A 15,775-nucleotide genomic window follows, 5' to 3' on the forward strand; every position below is an offset into this window, starting at 1 on the left:
AGAGCTGAGAGCAAGTGTCCAAAAGCAGCTAGCAAAGATAACTTTTCCTGTATTCTAAGGAACGTATTGTAGTATCAACTGTGTTCACTTTGAACAAGTGCAACAACTATTTAATTGTCCAAGATTGTGCATGTCATCATTTCGTTGCTAAGACTAACTCTTGCTCAACAACCTCTTCCTAGACCTGTGACTGCATTACGCAGCATCAACATGGGATGGAAAAAAAGCTAAACAGATTGCTCATCCTTGAACATTTTTGAGAAAAAGGGAATCTTTTCCGGGCATGAAACTCCCTAGGGGAAAAACATCAGAAACAATTTAACGATTTGGTCACTTTTCTCCTCTCCCACAGTTCCTGTTTTGGTGCCATTTGTGTTTGTGACCCTAACCAGTCATGAATCCCAGGAGCTCACATTCTCACAGCACCTAATTTGGCTGACTGCATCACTGAGGGCAAGGATAAAGCAGGGGTGGGGGAGACACCCCTGTTGCTGAGGCGAGTGCCCTCTTTCCACATGGTGACAATTCCATACAGTGTGACAAGAAGAGGAGCGGACATTTCCCACCCTCTGAATATATGGTGATGTTTCAAGCCCGCCCTTATGGACTCTCCACCTTGTTGTTTCTGACTTGCTATTCCAAGATGTTTTAGGTTCCTTCCTCTTCTTTGTAAGTTTTGCCCCTCTTAATCCTATCCTTAAAATTCTCCAGTTCTCCTTACCATTTTTCTCATTTCCTCCTCTCTATCTATAATTCTGCTTTTCCTTACCTATTTTTTATATTTCTTCCTCGTTGAACCAATATTTACTCTAACAAAGTTGAAGAATTCTGGAAAAGTATTCTTTTTTGTATTTTAGAATTAACTCAAATTGCTATAAGTGAAGGATGATACAGAAGATGGAAAAATTGTTGGTTGGGTGTGTTGGCCATCTGGAAGAAAAATGTCCAACCTGTTCTGTGAAGGAGTGTGATCTCACAGGGACGAGAAACTTGTGGCCTTCTAGATGTTTTGACCTACAGCTTCCATGATCCCTCACCATGAGCTTTGTTGTGTGGGGCTGATGGGATTTGTAGGCCAAACCAGGTTCACCAACCCTAAAGGATCAAGTTTACAAGTTGCAGATTTTTGCAGATACAACTTTGTCAGTAGAGACACAAAAGCATCTTCTTACCTTGCTGAATTAGTCTGGAACACCAGCTTAGGAACTACCTGGATAGTAACAGCTCAGTTGTAGTAATCTATGTCCTGGGAACCACCTGGCTGGACTACTGTAATACATTCTATGTGAGGCTGTCCTTGAAGACAGTCCAAAAGTTTCCTTGAGTTTAGCATAAGGCAGGTGAAGACCAATCACGTTATAAGAGCATTACACCACCTCCACTGGCTCTGAGTTCATTTCCAGTCCAATTCAAGGTGTGGAGTTGGGCCTATAAAGCTCTTCATGGCTTGAGAACAGTCCCTCCCCAGATGTTCCTCGCTCCAACTGCCATATGGGGATTTGATGCCAAGTTCCCCATGAATGGGAACTCTTTTCTGAAGCAGCCCCCAAACTGGAGAATCCCCCCACTGGACAGATTCACTTGACATTTACTTTAATGGCACTTCAGTGACAGGCAGAACATTTTCATCTACTTAGCCTTTAAAACCTATTCAACTGCAGGCTTTTATTCATAACATAGTCCTGCATTTTTAAAATCTTTTAGAGCCTATGTAGACAAAGTTTTATAAAGATGGCTGGTTATACTTTGTCTGAACAGGCATAAGATTTCACCCTTAACTTGCTCTCACGTTGTATCTGTTTTGTATCTGTTTTTATTAGGTGTTTTGACCCGAGAACGTCAGCAGCTCCTGCACTGGATAAATAACCATGCATCCTAAGAGGGAAATGGAGATGTGCTTTGACAGAGAGATTGAACCTCTGACCTGCTTTTGTGGGGCCAACCAAGATGGTTCTGAAAAACTTCAAAACATGAAAAAAATGCAGTAATGCATTGAACGCAGCATTAAAAATGTGAGGACGCGTCCAAGGTCTTGAACGCTCCTTTCGTATAAACAGCGATGCCGCCGGAGGAACCAGCACAAGAACGCCCAAGGCGCGCCTCTGCGAAGAGGATACTGCGCAAGTCCGTCCTCTTCGTCCCCTTTGCTCCAGATTTCTTTGTTAGAGCCAGGTGCCCTGCCTAGGCTCATTATTCTCCGCAGGTGCACGACTCGAGGCTTTCCACGGCGCATCGTACGTTCGGCGCCCCCATCTCGTTTTGCTTCTAAGCACTCGATTTGTGCAGAACGCCTTTGCTAAAAGAAAAAGGAAAAACACAAAAATCAAGGGAGGCGAGGACTAATCCTCCGCCTTGGTTGCCTAGCCCTGGAATCGTTCGCCGGGAGGGGCGGAGGCGGCGGCAGAAGCAGAAGCGCTAACTCGTCCCTCCGGCCGATTCTCCATGGGTCGGGCCCTGGGGGTCCCCCGGCCCCACGCCCTCCCCGTCGCGGCTCCTCCCGGGAGGCCGCGCGCGCAGCCCGGCACCTGCGAAGGGACTCTCCAAAGACGACTCATTCGCCGGAGCAGCGCCCATCCCGGCCCCTACAACGCGCGCAAAGGCGGAGCGCTCCGCGCCTTCGCGACGACGACGCCAGGCGCTCGGACGCACGGGGAGCGACCCCCGCCCCGGCCGGATGAAGCGCGCCCGGGGACGCCAGCGGCGCCCGCTTGCCCGGCCGCGCCGCTTCCTCCAGGTTCATTCACACGGCTGCAAAGCCTCATGGGCGTTGTGGTTTCGAGCGTGCCCAAATCCCAGGAGGGTCCTTCGCTGGCGAGCATGTGCAGAAGGGGCCAGGATACGGGCTTGTGCCCGTGGAGCGAGCACGAGCGCGCGCACGCAGCCCTCAGCGCTCTCCTGACGTTTTCCGTGCCATGTCTCTCTCCGTGTGGCCGCGGCTGCAAACGGTTCGGGGAGACCGCGGAACCTGCGCGGCGTCGTGATCGCGGCTCCGATGTTTTCCTGCTTCTGCTTCAGCATCCAGAACCACTCCTTCGGCGGCCCCGCTTTGCCAGAGTAAGTGCTCCTCTGCTTTCCTGCCACTCACTCCATTATGGATTGCGATGCTGCGCGCTGCAAGCGGAGCTGAGACGCGGAGAGCGCCGGCGGTTGCTGGCTGTCGTGTCCCCCCTCCCCTCTCTCCTCCTCTCCCTCCTTTCTTCTTTTCCAAAAACCGTCCGTTGCGCCTCTTCTCCGAAGCAACAACAACCGCGCCTCCCCCTGCAGTTGTCCAGGCGTGCAACACGACGCGAGGCGCAGCTCTCCATGCTGGGAGCTGCGCTCTGGACAGCTGGGTGCGGGAGGGGGTCTGTGTCTCAGCACCGCTCCGGATTGCGGGGCGAGCCCCGCTGCCTTCTCCCCTGCACGGCGCCGCGGCGGTGCGGTTGGGAGAGGGGATGTTTAGGGCGCATCTCATGGGAAAACTCGGCGTGCGAACGCAGATACGCGTCATGCTAATGAGCAAGTCCTTTGGGTTTGTAAAAGCACGCGAGCCACGGCGCGCGGGGGGGGGGTGAGAACCCACTCGTGGCGCTTAGTCTTAGCAAAAATGCCCAGCAGATCGTGTTTCATTCCTCCCCACTCTTTGGAATTTAATGCACACTCAAAATGGTATTTTTTTAAAAAATGTGAGAATGGCATCCGACCTTATTTTCTAAATTGCTTTTTTACAGCCACTTGGTGCTGCTTTTTTCCAAGGTGCAGGTTTTTTTTTTTTTTTTTTAATTTAAGGTTGTGAGTTGCATTTGTGGCTTACCAGAACGAATATCATGTCCTGCCTTGAAGTATGATGGTTTATGTTAACCTCGTTCTCCCCACACCCCAGCTGTATTCATGGAGCTAGAAAATAGGAGGGTTCCCCAAGGCTGGCAGAAGGGAAGTAGTAAACAGGCATGAAGTACATTTTCCACTGCTGAAATGGAGAGAGGAATAATCAAAACAACAATGCAGTAGCTTGCAATGGTTGTTCTGAGAACAAATCCACCAAGAAGTTGGACAATGGATGCATTTTTCCCTGCTAAGATCAGTGCTTAGCTTGAATAGCAGGTGACCAAAAAGTGGGGTGTTACGAGCCCCATTCATCAGGTCGCTTCTGCCATTCTTCTCCTTGTCTCTGTCCCTCCCTAGCTCTGGCCTTGCACACCTGCTGTGTTCGCCATAACAGCCAATGGGTCCTTGATGCATCCCTGGATACAGGAGGATGGAGACAAGGCAGGCCATGCCAAGGACAGGCTGGACATGCACATGGTGGGCATGTCCTGAGCAGAGCTGGCTGGAGCCGGGGTCAGACTAGATGGCCCAGCAGGCCCCTTCTGACTTGCTCTGTTTCTCTGTTTCTATGTCCTGTCTGCAAACTTTCCTGAAGACTTTGACAGAGAACTAAAATAGACTTGATATGAGAGATGTGAAGAGGTTCTTCTGCATTTGGTTTGAGTGCAGGATAGAAATGCTGTCCAGAATGTAATGCTGGGAAGGGGGAATAACACTTTCCCCTGTGCCCATTTTTAATTAAAATCTCTCCCACTCAGCCACTGTTTGTCCTTATGGAAAAATGTAAAGATGTACACTATTGCATCGCATCTACAACCCACCTTTCTTACTCATGCAAAGAACGCAAGGTGTCTACCAAGGTTTTCCTCCTCTCCGTGTTGTTATCCTCAAAACCATGCCCCTGTGTGGTAGGTTAGCCTGAGAGTGTGTGAGTGGCCCAGAAACACCAAATGAAAGATGGTGAAAGACCACCTGGGGACTAAAATCCAGAATGCCAATCTAGCACTCACCTCAGCTTTTACACATACAGGTAACCTGTATGTTTGTCCCCCAGTATTGTGGCTGTGTAGTTTCCATATAGCCCGAAGTGCCTGATTTTTCCTGTTCTTGGAAGCTAAGCAGGGTTGGGCCAGGTTGAAATCTGGGATGGGTGACTTACATGTCATGAACCACCCAGAAAGTGTTTGCAACCGGTGACATCAAAATGTAAATAACAACTGTAAAAACATGATTCTCCTATTCCTCATAGTGATTGCTTTGAACTTTTAAAAAAGTGGGAGAGCCTGTACACTTCTTGTTTAGCCCTGCATACTCACTTTTTAGAAACAAAACCTTGGGCTAGAGGGAAACTTTCTCGAAGCCAAAGGTGGACCTGAACTCTGGGTGTTAAATCCACATATTGCTCCATTACCTTCTGACTGCCTGATGGGCCAAATTTCAAACATGCTCTTCTAACTTCTCAGAGATCAAAAGAACAGATTCTGGTACCATCAGAAAGTGATGCTGTGCTTCTGTAGATGCTTTTTTAAAAGGCTAGACAACTTCCCGGAGGATGGGTTAAATGAAACCTCCAGGCTCAGAGGGCGATATGTCCTGATCCAAACACCATGCCTGCATCAACCATCTTTACTTTCACCTCCTTTCTGTGGTTGCACTGGCCTGCCCTTTCCTCCTTAAAAAATTGCTCAGACATCACAGTCAAAAAGAAAACACATTTAGGCAGCTCCGGAAAGCAATTCTGCACAGGTTTAGGCCTGCAGGAAATCTGTCATTGTCATGTCTCCTTAAAACCAGCCACAGACCTATCTGGATTTTGGAGCGATTGTGATGATGGGGGCTTTAACCTGTTTCACCCTTTTCCAAATCTATAGCACCCTCCTGATGCTGCTGTTGGCCTCATTGTAGGAAAAAAATCCATCTCCTTGTAAGTTCTTTTCGGCAGAGCAAGCGGCAGCTGTATGGATCAGGAAAACCTGGGGGAAGGGTTACACTCCACCCCTCAACAGCAATTGCCGTTGCTTTGGCCATCATGTTTTAAAGTACAACAGAGATCCAAAAACCCGAGTTATTTGGCTGTCATAGAAAAGTGCATATGTGAACCCAAACAAGACCATTCAAGGGTATGAAGTTTGCATACCCACTTTGCACAACTGAAACTAAACATTTTGTCAGATGCGTGTTTCCATTTAACAGGAATTATTTTTAAGCCCCTAAACTCAAGTGCAGGGCAGGATCTGAATCATGAGATTGGGTTTAACCCTTTCCCTCTCTGCTAAGGACCCATAAGCATCGGCCCCGCCCTCCCTGAAGCTGTTACCTGTACCAGGAGGAAGGCTTCCATTGGTGAGCAGCTATTTTCGAAGCGGGGTGATTTTTGTCTGGATCAGGGAACAAGGGAAAAGTACTGCTTCCCACCCACAGTGCATTTCCCACTCCTTGACATGCCTGCTGGGTTTTTTGTGTTTTTGTTGCCCTTTTGGCCGATAAGCTTGAGATTAGCATAATTTCCTAAACCACCACACACACACACTTCAGAATGCCCTCCCGCCCCTGGAGATCAGCAACAGATGCCCTTCTCTGGGAGCCCTCCGTGAATGATATTAGGAGGGTGAGTACCCGGAGGAGGGCTTTCTCTGCGGTGGCGCCCCACCTATGGAATGCGCTCCCCAGAGAGGTCCGCCTGGCGCCGTCGTTACTTGTTTTTCGGCGCCAGGCTAAGACCTTTTTATTTAAAACTTAAGTGTTAATTTATTATGTAGATTTTTTTTAAAAAAATTAAGCCGAGATGTACCGGGTTTTAATATTTTTAGTGTATAATTTTTGGATGAATTTGTTTGTTTTGTTTTTGTTGTGAGCCACCCCGAGGCTTTGTTGCGATGGGAGCGGCATAGAAATGTTTTAAATAAATAAATAAATGTTGAGCATTGGTGCATTCTGTAGATCAGTCAACTTTAGGCTGCTATCCTATGCACACTGGGAGTAAGCCCCAGCTCAATGAAGCTTGGTTCTGAGTAGACGTTCAGAAGAATTCTCTATGGTTACAATGTCCTGGTGAGCTGTCCCCAAGCAACAGATGGGGGAAAGTTGAGTACAAACCAGTCAGCTTTGCTTCCTTGTTCACAGCTTAGTTGTTTTGCCCAGTTCATACTTTCTATGATGCTTGCCTTTTATTATTATTATTATTATTATTATTATAACATTTCTATGCCGCCCCTTGCCGAAACCTCGGGGCGGCTTACAACATGATAAAATACATTGAAATACAATAGTACATAATAAATTACCATTAAATATAAAAATACAAAAAATACATTGATTTACAAATACAAAATTAAAATTATCAGTATAAAATAAAAATATAGGATGAGAAAGAGAAGGAAGAAGAAGTTGCCCAGGCCAGATCATATGTTTTAACAATTGAAATGATGTTTAAATAAAAAGGTCTTTACCTGGCGCCGAAAAACCAGTAACGACGGTGCCAGGCAGACCTCTTTGGGGAGTGAATTCCATAGGTTGGGCGCCACCGCAGAGAAAGCCCTCCTCCAGGTACTTACTCTCCTAATTTCTTTCATGGAGGGTTCCCGGAGAAGGGACTCTCCCGCAGATCTCAAAGGGCGGTCGGGCATATACGGACGTAAGCGCTCGTTCAGGTAGCCAGGACCCAAGCCGTTTAGGGCTTTTTTGGCCAACTCCTAATGGGCTTCGAAATGGGTTAGTTTCAGCAGTAGCTTTCTTACCATTCTTTCATGAAGCTTGACTTTGTGGAGTGACAAGCATCCCATGAATGGCTTCTCCCATCTTCAGCTCCTTCAGAGAGAGTTACCACTGGCTTCTGTAGTAAATGCCCTCCTTACCCAGTCCCTAAGATGTTTTTAGCAACAAAACACTCCTTCATATGCAGTAGCCATATGTCTTTCCTTAAATATTACAAAATATAAAATCAGCATAGTAAGATCATAAAGATAACACATATACATTAGGTATATATGCATACACAGCAATGCCAACATTTAAGCAAGTGAGTCTGTAAAAACTACAATTTAAAAATCATATTTGACCTGATATTAGTTGCTGCTGCTAAAAATGTAACTGCCGGTGCCATCACCTGTTTATCCTGCAAGAAAAGATACGTAGAAGTCAGACGAACCACCTGGCTTCTGAACTAGCGAGGGACAAATGAACTCTGTATGCATCTCTCTGTAAAACGAGCAAACTAGTAGCACACGGGCAAGTTTTGCAACACTGTCACCACTTGGGCGTAAACAATTCTGTAGTGGAACTCCTCTGAAACAGCCTTCGAGTAACGTGAAGGCGTACATTAAGCCTTCAAAATGCAATGGCCCTTCTGTATTTTGGGACTGTTATGCCTGCAGACACAGTGCCACTGTTTTTCGAAAACTTACTAAAAGAATTAGTCTTACCCCACACTCGAGAGTCCCTGTGTTTTAACGGATGGCCTTCTATGGACAGAGCCATGGATAAGTCATATTCTTTGTAATAATAGTTTAAATGGTGCTCTGGGGTATATTAATAGTTTGGGATACTGTTTTTATAACCAGATTCCAATTGGTTCTTTTGCGCAACTCTATCCTGGAGTTGTTTTGATAGCTGCTTGGATTTCCTGGGGCTGTTTGTTTAGATATGTTCTCCAACCAACTCCGGATTTAATCTGAAATCATGTGGCACAGGAATTGCACACAGATGGATTTCATTCAGTTACTTGGGGGATGTGATTCTGGAGGCAGCAAGCTGCCCCGGGACTTAGTTAAGCATGTCCTTGCAAAGGGGGTGGCCATGCAGTAAACAGGTCCCCGTTCGTTTTTGCTTACATCACCCATAGAACCAAACCAGCAAACAAAACCAAACCTTTGCACCTTCACAGCGTTGAATATCTGGGATAAAGCAAGTGGCAACAGCGCCAATTAAATCCATTTCAATTCCAACAAGATGCAGAGGGCTGAGGATATCTGCAAGAGTTTGTAACCGGTTAGTGTTAACACCATGTGTCATCACTGACTGACTTATGAGGGTTAAACTCTTGGTCATCGTCTGTGTTCATAAAGCTGGCTGGCGTGGCTGTGTTAGGTTATGAGGGGCCCTGGAGCCCTGCATTCAAACTGTTTAGAACAGAGAACTCTAGAACTAGCTTTCTCCTCTTGCCTTGAATGTTGGGAGGAAAATAGCAAAAGGGAGAGGGAAGGGACTAGAGAGAGGCAAGAGAAAATAGGGCAGTGGAGCAAGGAACAGAAGCAAGTTAAATGTGTGACTGTTAGTGCTTGTCTTGAAATACCTTAATACAATGTCCCGGACTATCAGCTTATCCCATCAGGGCTATCAGGGTTCCCTCGTGGCTTGCTTCATTCGGGTAGCTACTTGGCAGTCAGGATGGCTGCATATTCACCTGGAGCTCCCGGGCTTTGCATGTTGCAGGAAGGTAGCTCCTTTTTGTTTAGAGCAGAGGGTGGTGCTGGGGGACTTTGGCTCTGCGCCATGGCAACTCTGCCATGGAGTGCCACAGGGCTCCGTTTTGTCCCCCTTGCTATTTAACATCTACATGAAACCGCTGGGAGGTTTGGGCTGCGGAGTCATCAGCATGCTGATGACACTGATAACCCAGGCTGAGTAGCTGCTGTATTGGAGGAGGAAATCATAAAAATTAATTACAAAGCTACTGAAGATCAAGGCCCAGGGGAAGAATTTCTATTGGCAACATTTGTTTAAATGGACTCTCATGGGTTCGTTGTTTTCCATTTTTGGCTTCTCTGCGTTCTTGGACCAGGGTAGCCAATGCCCAGCTTGAAGTTGGCGTGTGCGTGTTTAGGCATAGGTGCATTTCACACTGCATGCTTTTCTTGCAGGTCTGCCTTGTATTTATAAATAGTGATCTTAATTCTCCCAAATACCAAATGACATTCACAGGAGGGAGAGAGCAGCAAGCTTGGGGGAAACTAATCTTTAGGGGATCTTCATGGTGCTCTTCCTCTGATAGATTTTTTTTAAACTCCTAATCAGTCCCTGTGGCTATGGAATGCTGGCTGGCGCTTGGAATGGTGTATTTAGAAGCATGATGCAGGGGGAATAAAATGGACGCGCTCAGAAGAAGGCAAGATGATAACCAGATTTTCAACTTAATGATGGAACAACAGTATCGCTGCACCTCAGCCTTCTGTCTCGTGTTTACTTTAGTTTATCTTTGAACAGTCGCTATTAAGAAGTAGCTATCATGTCCCTAGTTTTGACTGTGAATGCCCTTCACTTTGATTTTCCTAAGGATGTATCCAATTTTCATTTCTTGAATCAGTATGCAAACCAGGATGCAGTTGTGGTATTTGCATTTTCAAAATTTTGTGATGCAGTTCTTGGAACAAACTATGCATGCAAATTGTGTCTATTTGGGGAAAGTGTGCATACAGGCATTTATGGGGGAGGATATTTAAAAATCAGTCCATGAAGGAAAAGTGCTTCCAAAATGCATATATTAGAAGAAGGGCACATAAAATATGTACATATTTTCTTGCACACTTAGAGGAAATTGGGCACAATGCTGTACAGGTGTGAACACAGCAAAAGGACAGATTTGCCCATCCCTAAATTTGAATGTTAGATAACAGAATGTCTATCAAGCTTTTTAAGATCCAGGATGTTTGGGGCAATGGACGGATTACATTTCAGAGGGTCTGTTTCTATATCACATTAAGCCACCATAGGTTAATTGATACTGCATGCTTAGCAGCAGTATGTTTGACGAACAACCCATGGGCTGTTTTAGACTTACTGGGTAGGTTGCATACTATGCCAGGAACTGTGCCAAGCATCAGAGGTATCAGATTTTAACCTGTCTGGTTATTTCTGAATGAAGAAGAAATATTTAAGAAGAGAGCCTCGTTTGCTAGAATTGCAGGTTATTTTTATCGTCTTGTCTTGTTTTTATGGATTGTTGTAAATCACCCAGAGAATGTCTGCTATGGGACAGTAGAGAAACAAAATAAACAGCAGCGACAGAATACCAGTGCCTTGAGCTCTAGCGCCATGGCTTTGTTCCAGGCGTCTTTTAGGCTTTTTTTAGTCAGGCTTCCTCACCCTGCCAGGCACAGTACATGTTCACCAAGCAATATTTAGAGATTTCCCATACTCCTCCAATAGGGATTTAATTTAGTTCCTGGTTTAGATGGCTGGCAGTGGGGAGAAATTAGTATGAAGACTTATGCCCAGACCCTTCATTCCCTGGGGAGTTTACTTGGGTACATCTAATTTTACAATGCCTGCGAGTTCATACACCATGAGACAAAAGTAACTCCCTTGCAGACAAACCTCGAGAGAGGCACAGGATTGGGTGCTGGATTTTCTTCCTTTGGATGGCGTAGTAAGAGTGCTGGTATAGGAAGAAACTGTTGTCCATTTGGATGAACTGAAAACAATTCCATGACCTTATGAAAAGCCCTTTTTGTTTATTAGGCAACGTTTGTGTCCTAAAGGTATGCATGTTGGTCACCTGAAAGGTGAAGTACCTGATCATCAGAAACTTGCCAGAACAGCAATAATTATTCTATATCCATTTTCAAGGTGTGGTGAGGATGTGGAGTCTGTTCCTGAGGACCAAACAATCAGTTCAATTCCCAGGTATCTTGCAATTGCATTTTATGAAAAATAAAAATGGAGCAAGCCAATCTTTGGAAAAATTCCTCTTTTTCTTTTCTTTAAAAAAACTTTCCCCCCAAAAGCAACATTCACAGGCCAAATTAGCAAGGGGTCCTTGCATCCCAGGGGAGCCTCATTCCACCCCTTCCCACCCCCAAATGCCCCCCCCCAGTACCAGCTCTGCAGGTGCATTTGCAACCTTGGAGACATACCCAGTTCGGAAAGAACTGTGCCAGCTGCCAGAGCAGAGAGAGGGCTCTCCAGATTCATAGCCTAGTCTCTGACATCAGAACATATTACCACAGTGGGGGCTGGGGGGCTGGATTTTCTTGTGGCTGTCTAGGAAGCATCTTTCGGCCATAGGACTGCGCCCTGAATTACCAAGACTGAGTGCGATCTTGGGCGTAGGGCATCTGAGGCCAGGGGCTAGCGTATGTAGGATGACAATGGCAATAATCGCTAGCATAAAACTAGATTCTAATAATATAGTATTAGACCTGTTGTTATCTGCTGCACTCTGCAAAACATGCAGCAAATTTTAAAGTTCTGGCTCAGGTAAGGAAACTTGAAAGATTAGAAGGGATGCGGAATATTCCAGTATGACTTGTAAAATCCGACAAATGAATTTTGTACATCCCAAGTGAAACATGAAGACGAAAGAAAAAGTACAAGATTCTGCAAAGGAAGGTAATTAGAGCTTAGTTAGATAGGTCTGGAAGTTTTAGGTAAGATGGCAGATTGAAGGGATGTCAAAGAACAGTCTTCTCTCGGAAGGGCCCTATGGTCCATGCCTGTTGCAAAATGCAGGGCTTTGGAACTGCCCATGAAGAGTTCACACCTGGACAGAGGTGCATGGGTCCTATGACCTGTTTTTCCTTCACTGTGGTGACATGCCTCATACTTCAACTTAGATTATAACAGTTGTTTATAAATTTGCAAGTCTGCGTATAAACAAGCATATGCACATTTTTACACAACTCTGTGTCCTCTTTTAACCTCTTCTCTGAAGTGCTTCTTCTTTTTTACTGGAGTAGAATTAGAATTGGGGAGGAAGGCGTTTGTGTAGGCAGATGATGCTTCCACAAGATGTCTCCTTGAACTATTCTTTATTTCTCTGGGAATACTTTGTAGTCATGTGATGCTGTTATGTTGTGAAAGCTCAGTAAGTCTTAGCATGGTGGCTGCCTGGATGAGAGACTCCTTGGGATGCTGTTTTGTGGAATAAGAGTGGGATGGAAGTGGATGCATTCTAGATTTGGGCATGTGCAGTTGTGCTGGTGGAAGAGGACTCCATTCCCACCTGTTTTCCACAGCAAATGGGACCAGCGGGTCAGGGGCCTTATGAAATGGGGTCAAATATGCTGCATTTGGAAGGGTGGATCCCCCAAAAGCTGGTGGAGCCATGTGCCTCCCATTAATGGAAGGCATAACCTTGGAAAGCCCTGTAACAGGGCCTGTGCCAGTTGGAGCCATTAAACCAAGCCTAAAGAGGTGTTCTTATGGCCTGCTAGATCACTGCAGTGTTTTTGTGGTCTTGGGCAGCTTGCATGACCAGAAGGTTTAGTAAGCACCTGGTGGCTACCACACTTGGGTGATAGGTTGTGTTTGGCTTGGTGAGGCATGAAGTAGAAGAACCAATGTTCAGTGGCAGAAATTTACATGCTGAATCCCTGGCAGCTCCAGGCAAAAGCATCAGATGGTAGGTAATGGGAAATACCATCTGCCCAAGTCTCTGAATGGTCTGCTTGGGGCCTTCCACATGGTCTGGCCTGTAACTCACATCTCAGAGGGCTTTCTCAGTGGTGGTCTGAAATCCTCTGCCAAAGGAGGCAAGGATGGTCCATGCTTCGTTTCCCTTTGTTGTCCCCGTAAATGCATTTTTCTTCATGCAAGCCTTTGGCATACACTAGCTTGTTGCTGAGTGGGCTTTTTAATTGGCTGAGTACTATTAACTTCTTTTGCCACTGTGTTTGCAACCATTTTTCAACATATTTGATTTCGTGCAATGTTTTAATTAAGATTTTAGTTTTATCTGTATATTATTATTAGCCATGTTGAACACTGTTTTCGGGAGGAAGGTGGGATGCATATTGCATTAATAAATCAACCATCTCCCACAACTGGCTATTCTACTTACGGCTGATGGGAGTGGTGGGCCAAAACTGCCGGAGGACTGAATGTTGTCCACCCCTCGATGAGACAACCCTGGCCCAGTTGGAAGAAGATCACTTCTTCAATTATGCAGTCATGATGTATAATCTGATTTAGAAAACATGACACTTTCAGCTTTGAGGTGATATTTTTATATCTTTAAAAATATTATACTGCCCACAGTTCTGGCATAGAATGTTAATTAAAATTGAGGAAAAACGGGGACTTACTATAGCTCTAAATAAAAAAGGAACTCTACAACTGAATCATGGGCATGATGCTTTGAGCATTAGAGCTCTGCTCCTTCTTTTGCTGATTTGAAATTCTTCACAGTGCCTTTAAAATGTACTTTTATTTCCTTCTAGAGATGAAAACAAGGAAAACCACCCAGACAAAGCTGTAGTCTTAGAGGAAAACCAGGCAGTGTTCCAAGACACCCCGACACCCTGTGATGGCACACTAAGGGTTGGAATGGGGAACTTAAAATCCAGAAAGCCCACATCCATTTCAAAAACAGAAAACGGGAAAAAACGTGAAGACGGCCAGGTAATAATCAGCTCTTGTTCTTGTTCTGCTGTCATTGTATGATGCAGCCCGGTAGAAGAATCATCATTTGAATGCAAAATGGTAGCTTTTTTGACCATTGTGATAACTTACTTCCTTTGATGATCAGTCTTAGGGTCCGTGGCTACAGGGCATGTGAAACCTGACTTTCTAGGGGGACGTCTCTTTCTTGCACTACTGCACCTCCATGGAGGGCAGGACCAGAGACAAGACAGAGTTTATTTATTTATTTAAAGGGTTTCTATGCCATTCCATTACTAAAAGACTCTGGACAGCTTATAGAGGACAAAAAACCAAAAGCAAAAGAAACCCCCTTGGCAGTAACAACACACAACATGCTGCATCCAGAAAATAATGATAAAAACAAGGATAAAACCACTAATTGTTAAATCCCTACCCTATCTATCTTTCTACCTACCTACCTACCTACATTCATACCTACCTAGTTTATCGCTCTTACCTCACATTCCCTGACTTGCCATTAATGCCTTCTCTTCCACACTCCTCTCCCACTCACCTTTCTAATTTCCCAAGGGCATTCACAACGGCGTTTCCAAAGTGTGCGCTGCAGCCCCAAGAACCCTTCACCTGTGGGCACTCACCTTGTCCCTTCTGCTTGGGAGAGGACCATGGGGTAGACTGCTGCCCACACTGCCAAGCTTTTACTAAGCAGGCAAGGAAGAACTGAGCAGGGTGCCTTTGGCTAGGAACGTGGACGAGGTGCTTCAGGGCACTGTTGCCTCTGGTCCTTCCTCCTCACAGGCAACTTTAAACTCTCACCTGCCATGAGCAGCTGCTGGGGCTCCACCAGCTGAGAAGGGGAAAGCCGGGCAGCAGCTACTGAAGAAAGGTCGAAAAAGAGGACCAAACAGGGTCTCGAAATGGCGACCAAAAGTGGTGCCAAAATGGCGGGAAGAAGGGCTGTAGAAGCCATTCACCCACGCCAGACTGAAGCTTGCACTGACTGCATTACTGGCAAAAAGTACTGTATTTCCAAAGTATGGCGAGCAAATTAGTAGCCACCAAAGGGTGAGCCTTGGAGCATGCCCAGCGGGGTTTGTTGAACCTAAACTAGAATCTATTTCTGAGAACCCTCCTTTGCCATAACCCTGAGCCCCACCCCTCCGGGTGTGCCCTGTGACGACCTAGCCTCCTGGATCTACACAGGCCCTCTAGCTGGCTAGCCCTTCTCTCCTGCTGCCACTCCACTGGTCAGGGATGGGGCCAGGTTCTTCTTGCTCCTCTCCCTGTCCCCTCCCAGCACTTCCAAACCCTGTCAGTTCTCAGAGTTGGCCTGAACATCTGGAGATGGCAGGCTGGAGGTAAGTTCTCCTTCCTCTACCATCTCCATGTCCGCAGACTTCTTTTCCCAAGCCTCTACATCCTTGTCTGAAGAGTCTGGAAAGCGCACCAAGAATAATCGCCTCTTCCATCCCCAACAGATTCGTTCGCGACCAGGAAGAGCGAGACAGCTGTGTTTCCCATGCTTTATGCAAATACCTGTTTTACACATTATCTCAGAAATGCAACCAGAAGATGCAAGTTTTGCTTGCTCTTTTGCTTCCGCCAGTCGCTGCCAGAGTTGCCTGAAGCTGGGTTCCCATGCGAGAAATGG

General features: G+C 46.0%; 1 protein-coding gene across 1 annotated transcript in view; it reads left to right on the top strand.

The window, feature by feature from the left end:
- The first annotated feature begins 2,963 nt into the window (after window positions 1–2,963).
- FAM13C (family with sequence similarity 13 member C) overlaps window positions 2,964–15,775 on the top strand; it is a 52,781-nt gene continuing 39,969 nt past the window's right edge. The window contains exons 1-3 of the mRNA XM_044420061.1: window positions 2,964–3,054; window positions 11,371–11,427; window positions 13,962–14,142. Of these exons, the coding sequence (XP_044275996.1) occupies window positions 2,993–3,054; window positions 11,371–11,427; window positions 13,962–14,142 (300 nt within the window). The 5' untranslated portion in view covers window positions 2,964–2,992. The remainder of the gene's footprint in view (window positions 3,055–11,370; window positions 11,428–13,961; window positions 14,143–15,775) is intronic.

Source organism: Varanus komodoensis, unplaced genomic scaffold (genome assembly GCF_004798865.1).
Source record: "Varanus komodoensis strain SLA01 unplaced genomic scaffold, ASM479886v1 scaffold11, whole genome shotgun sequence".
NCBI lineage: Eukaryota > Metazoa > Chordata > Lepidosauria > Squamata > Varanidae > Varanus > Varanus komodoensis.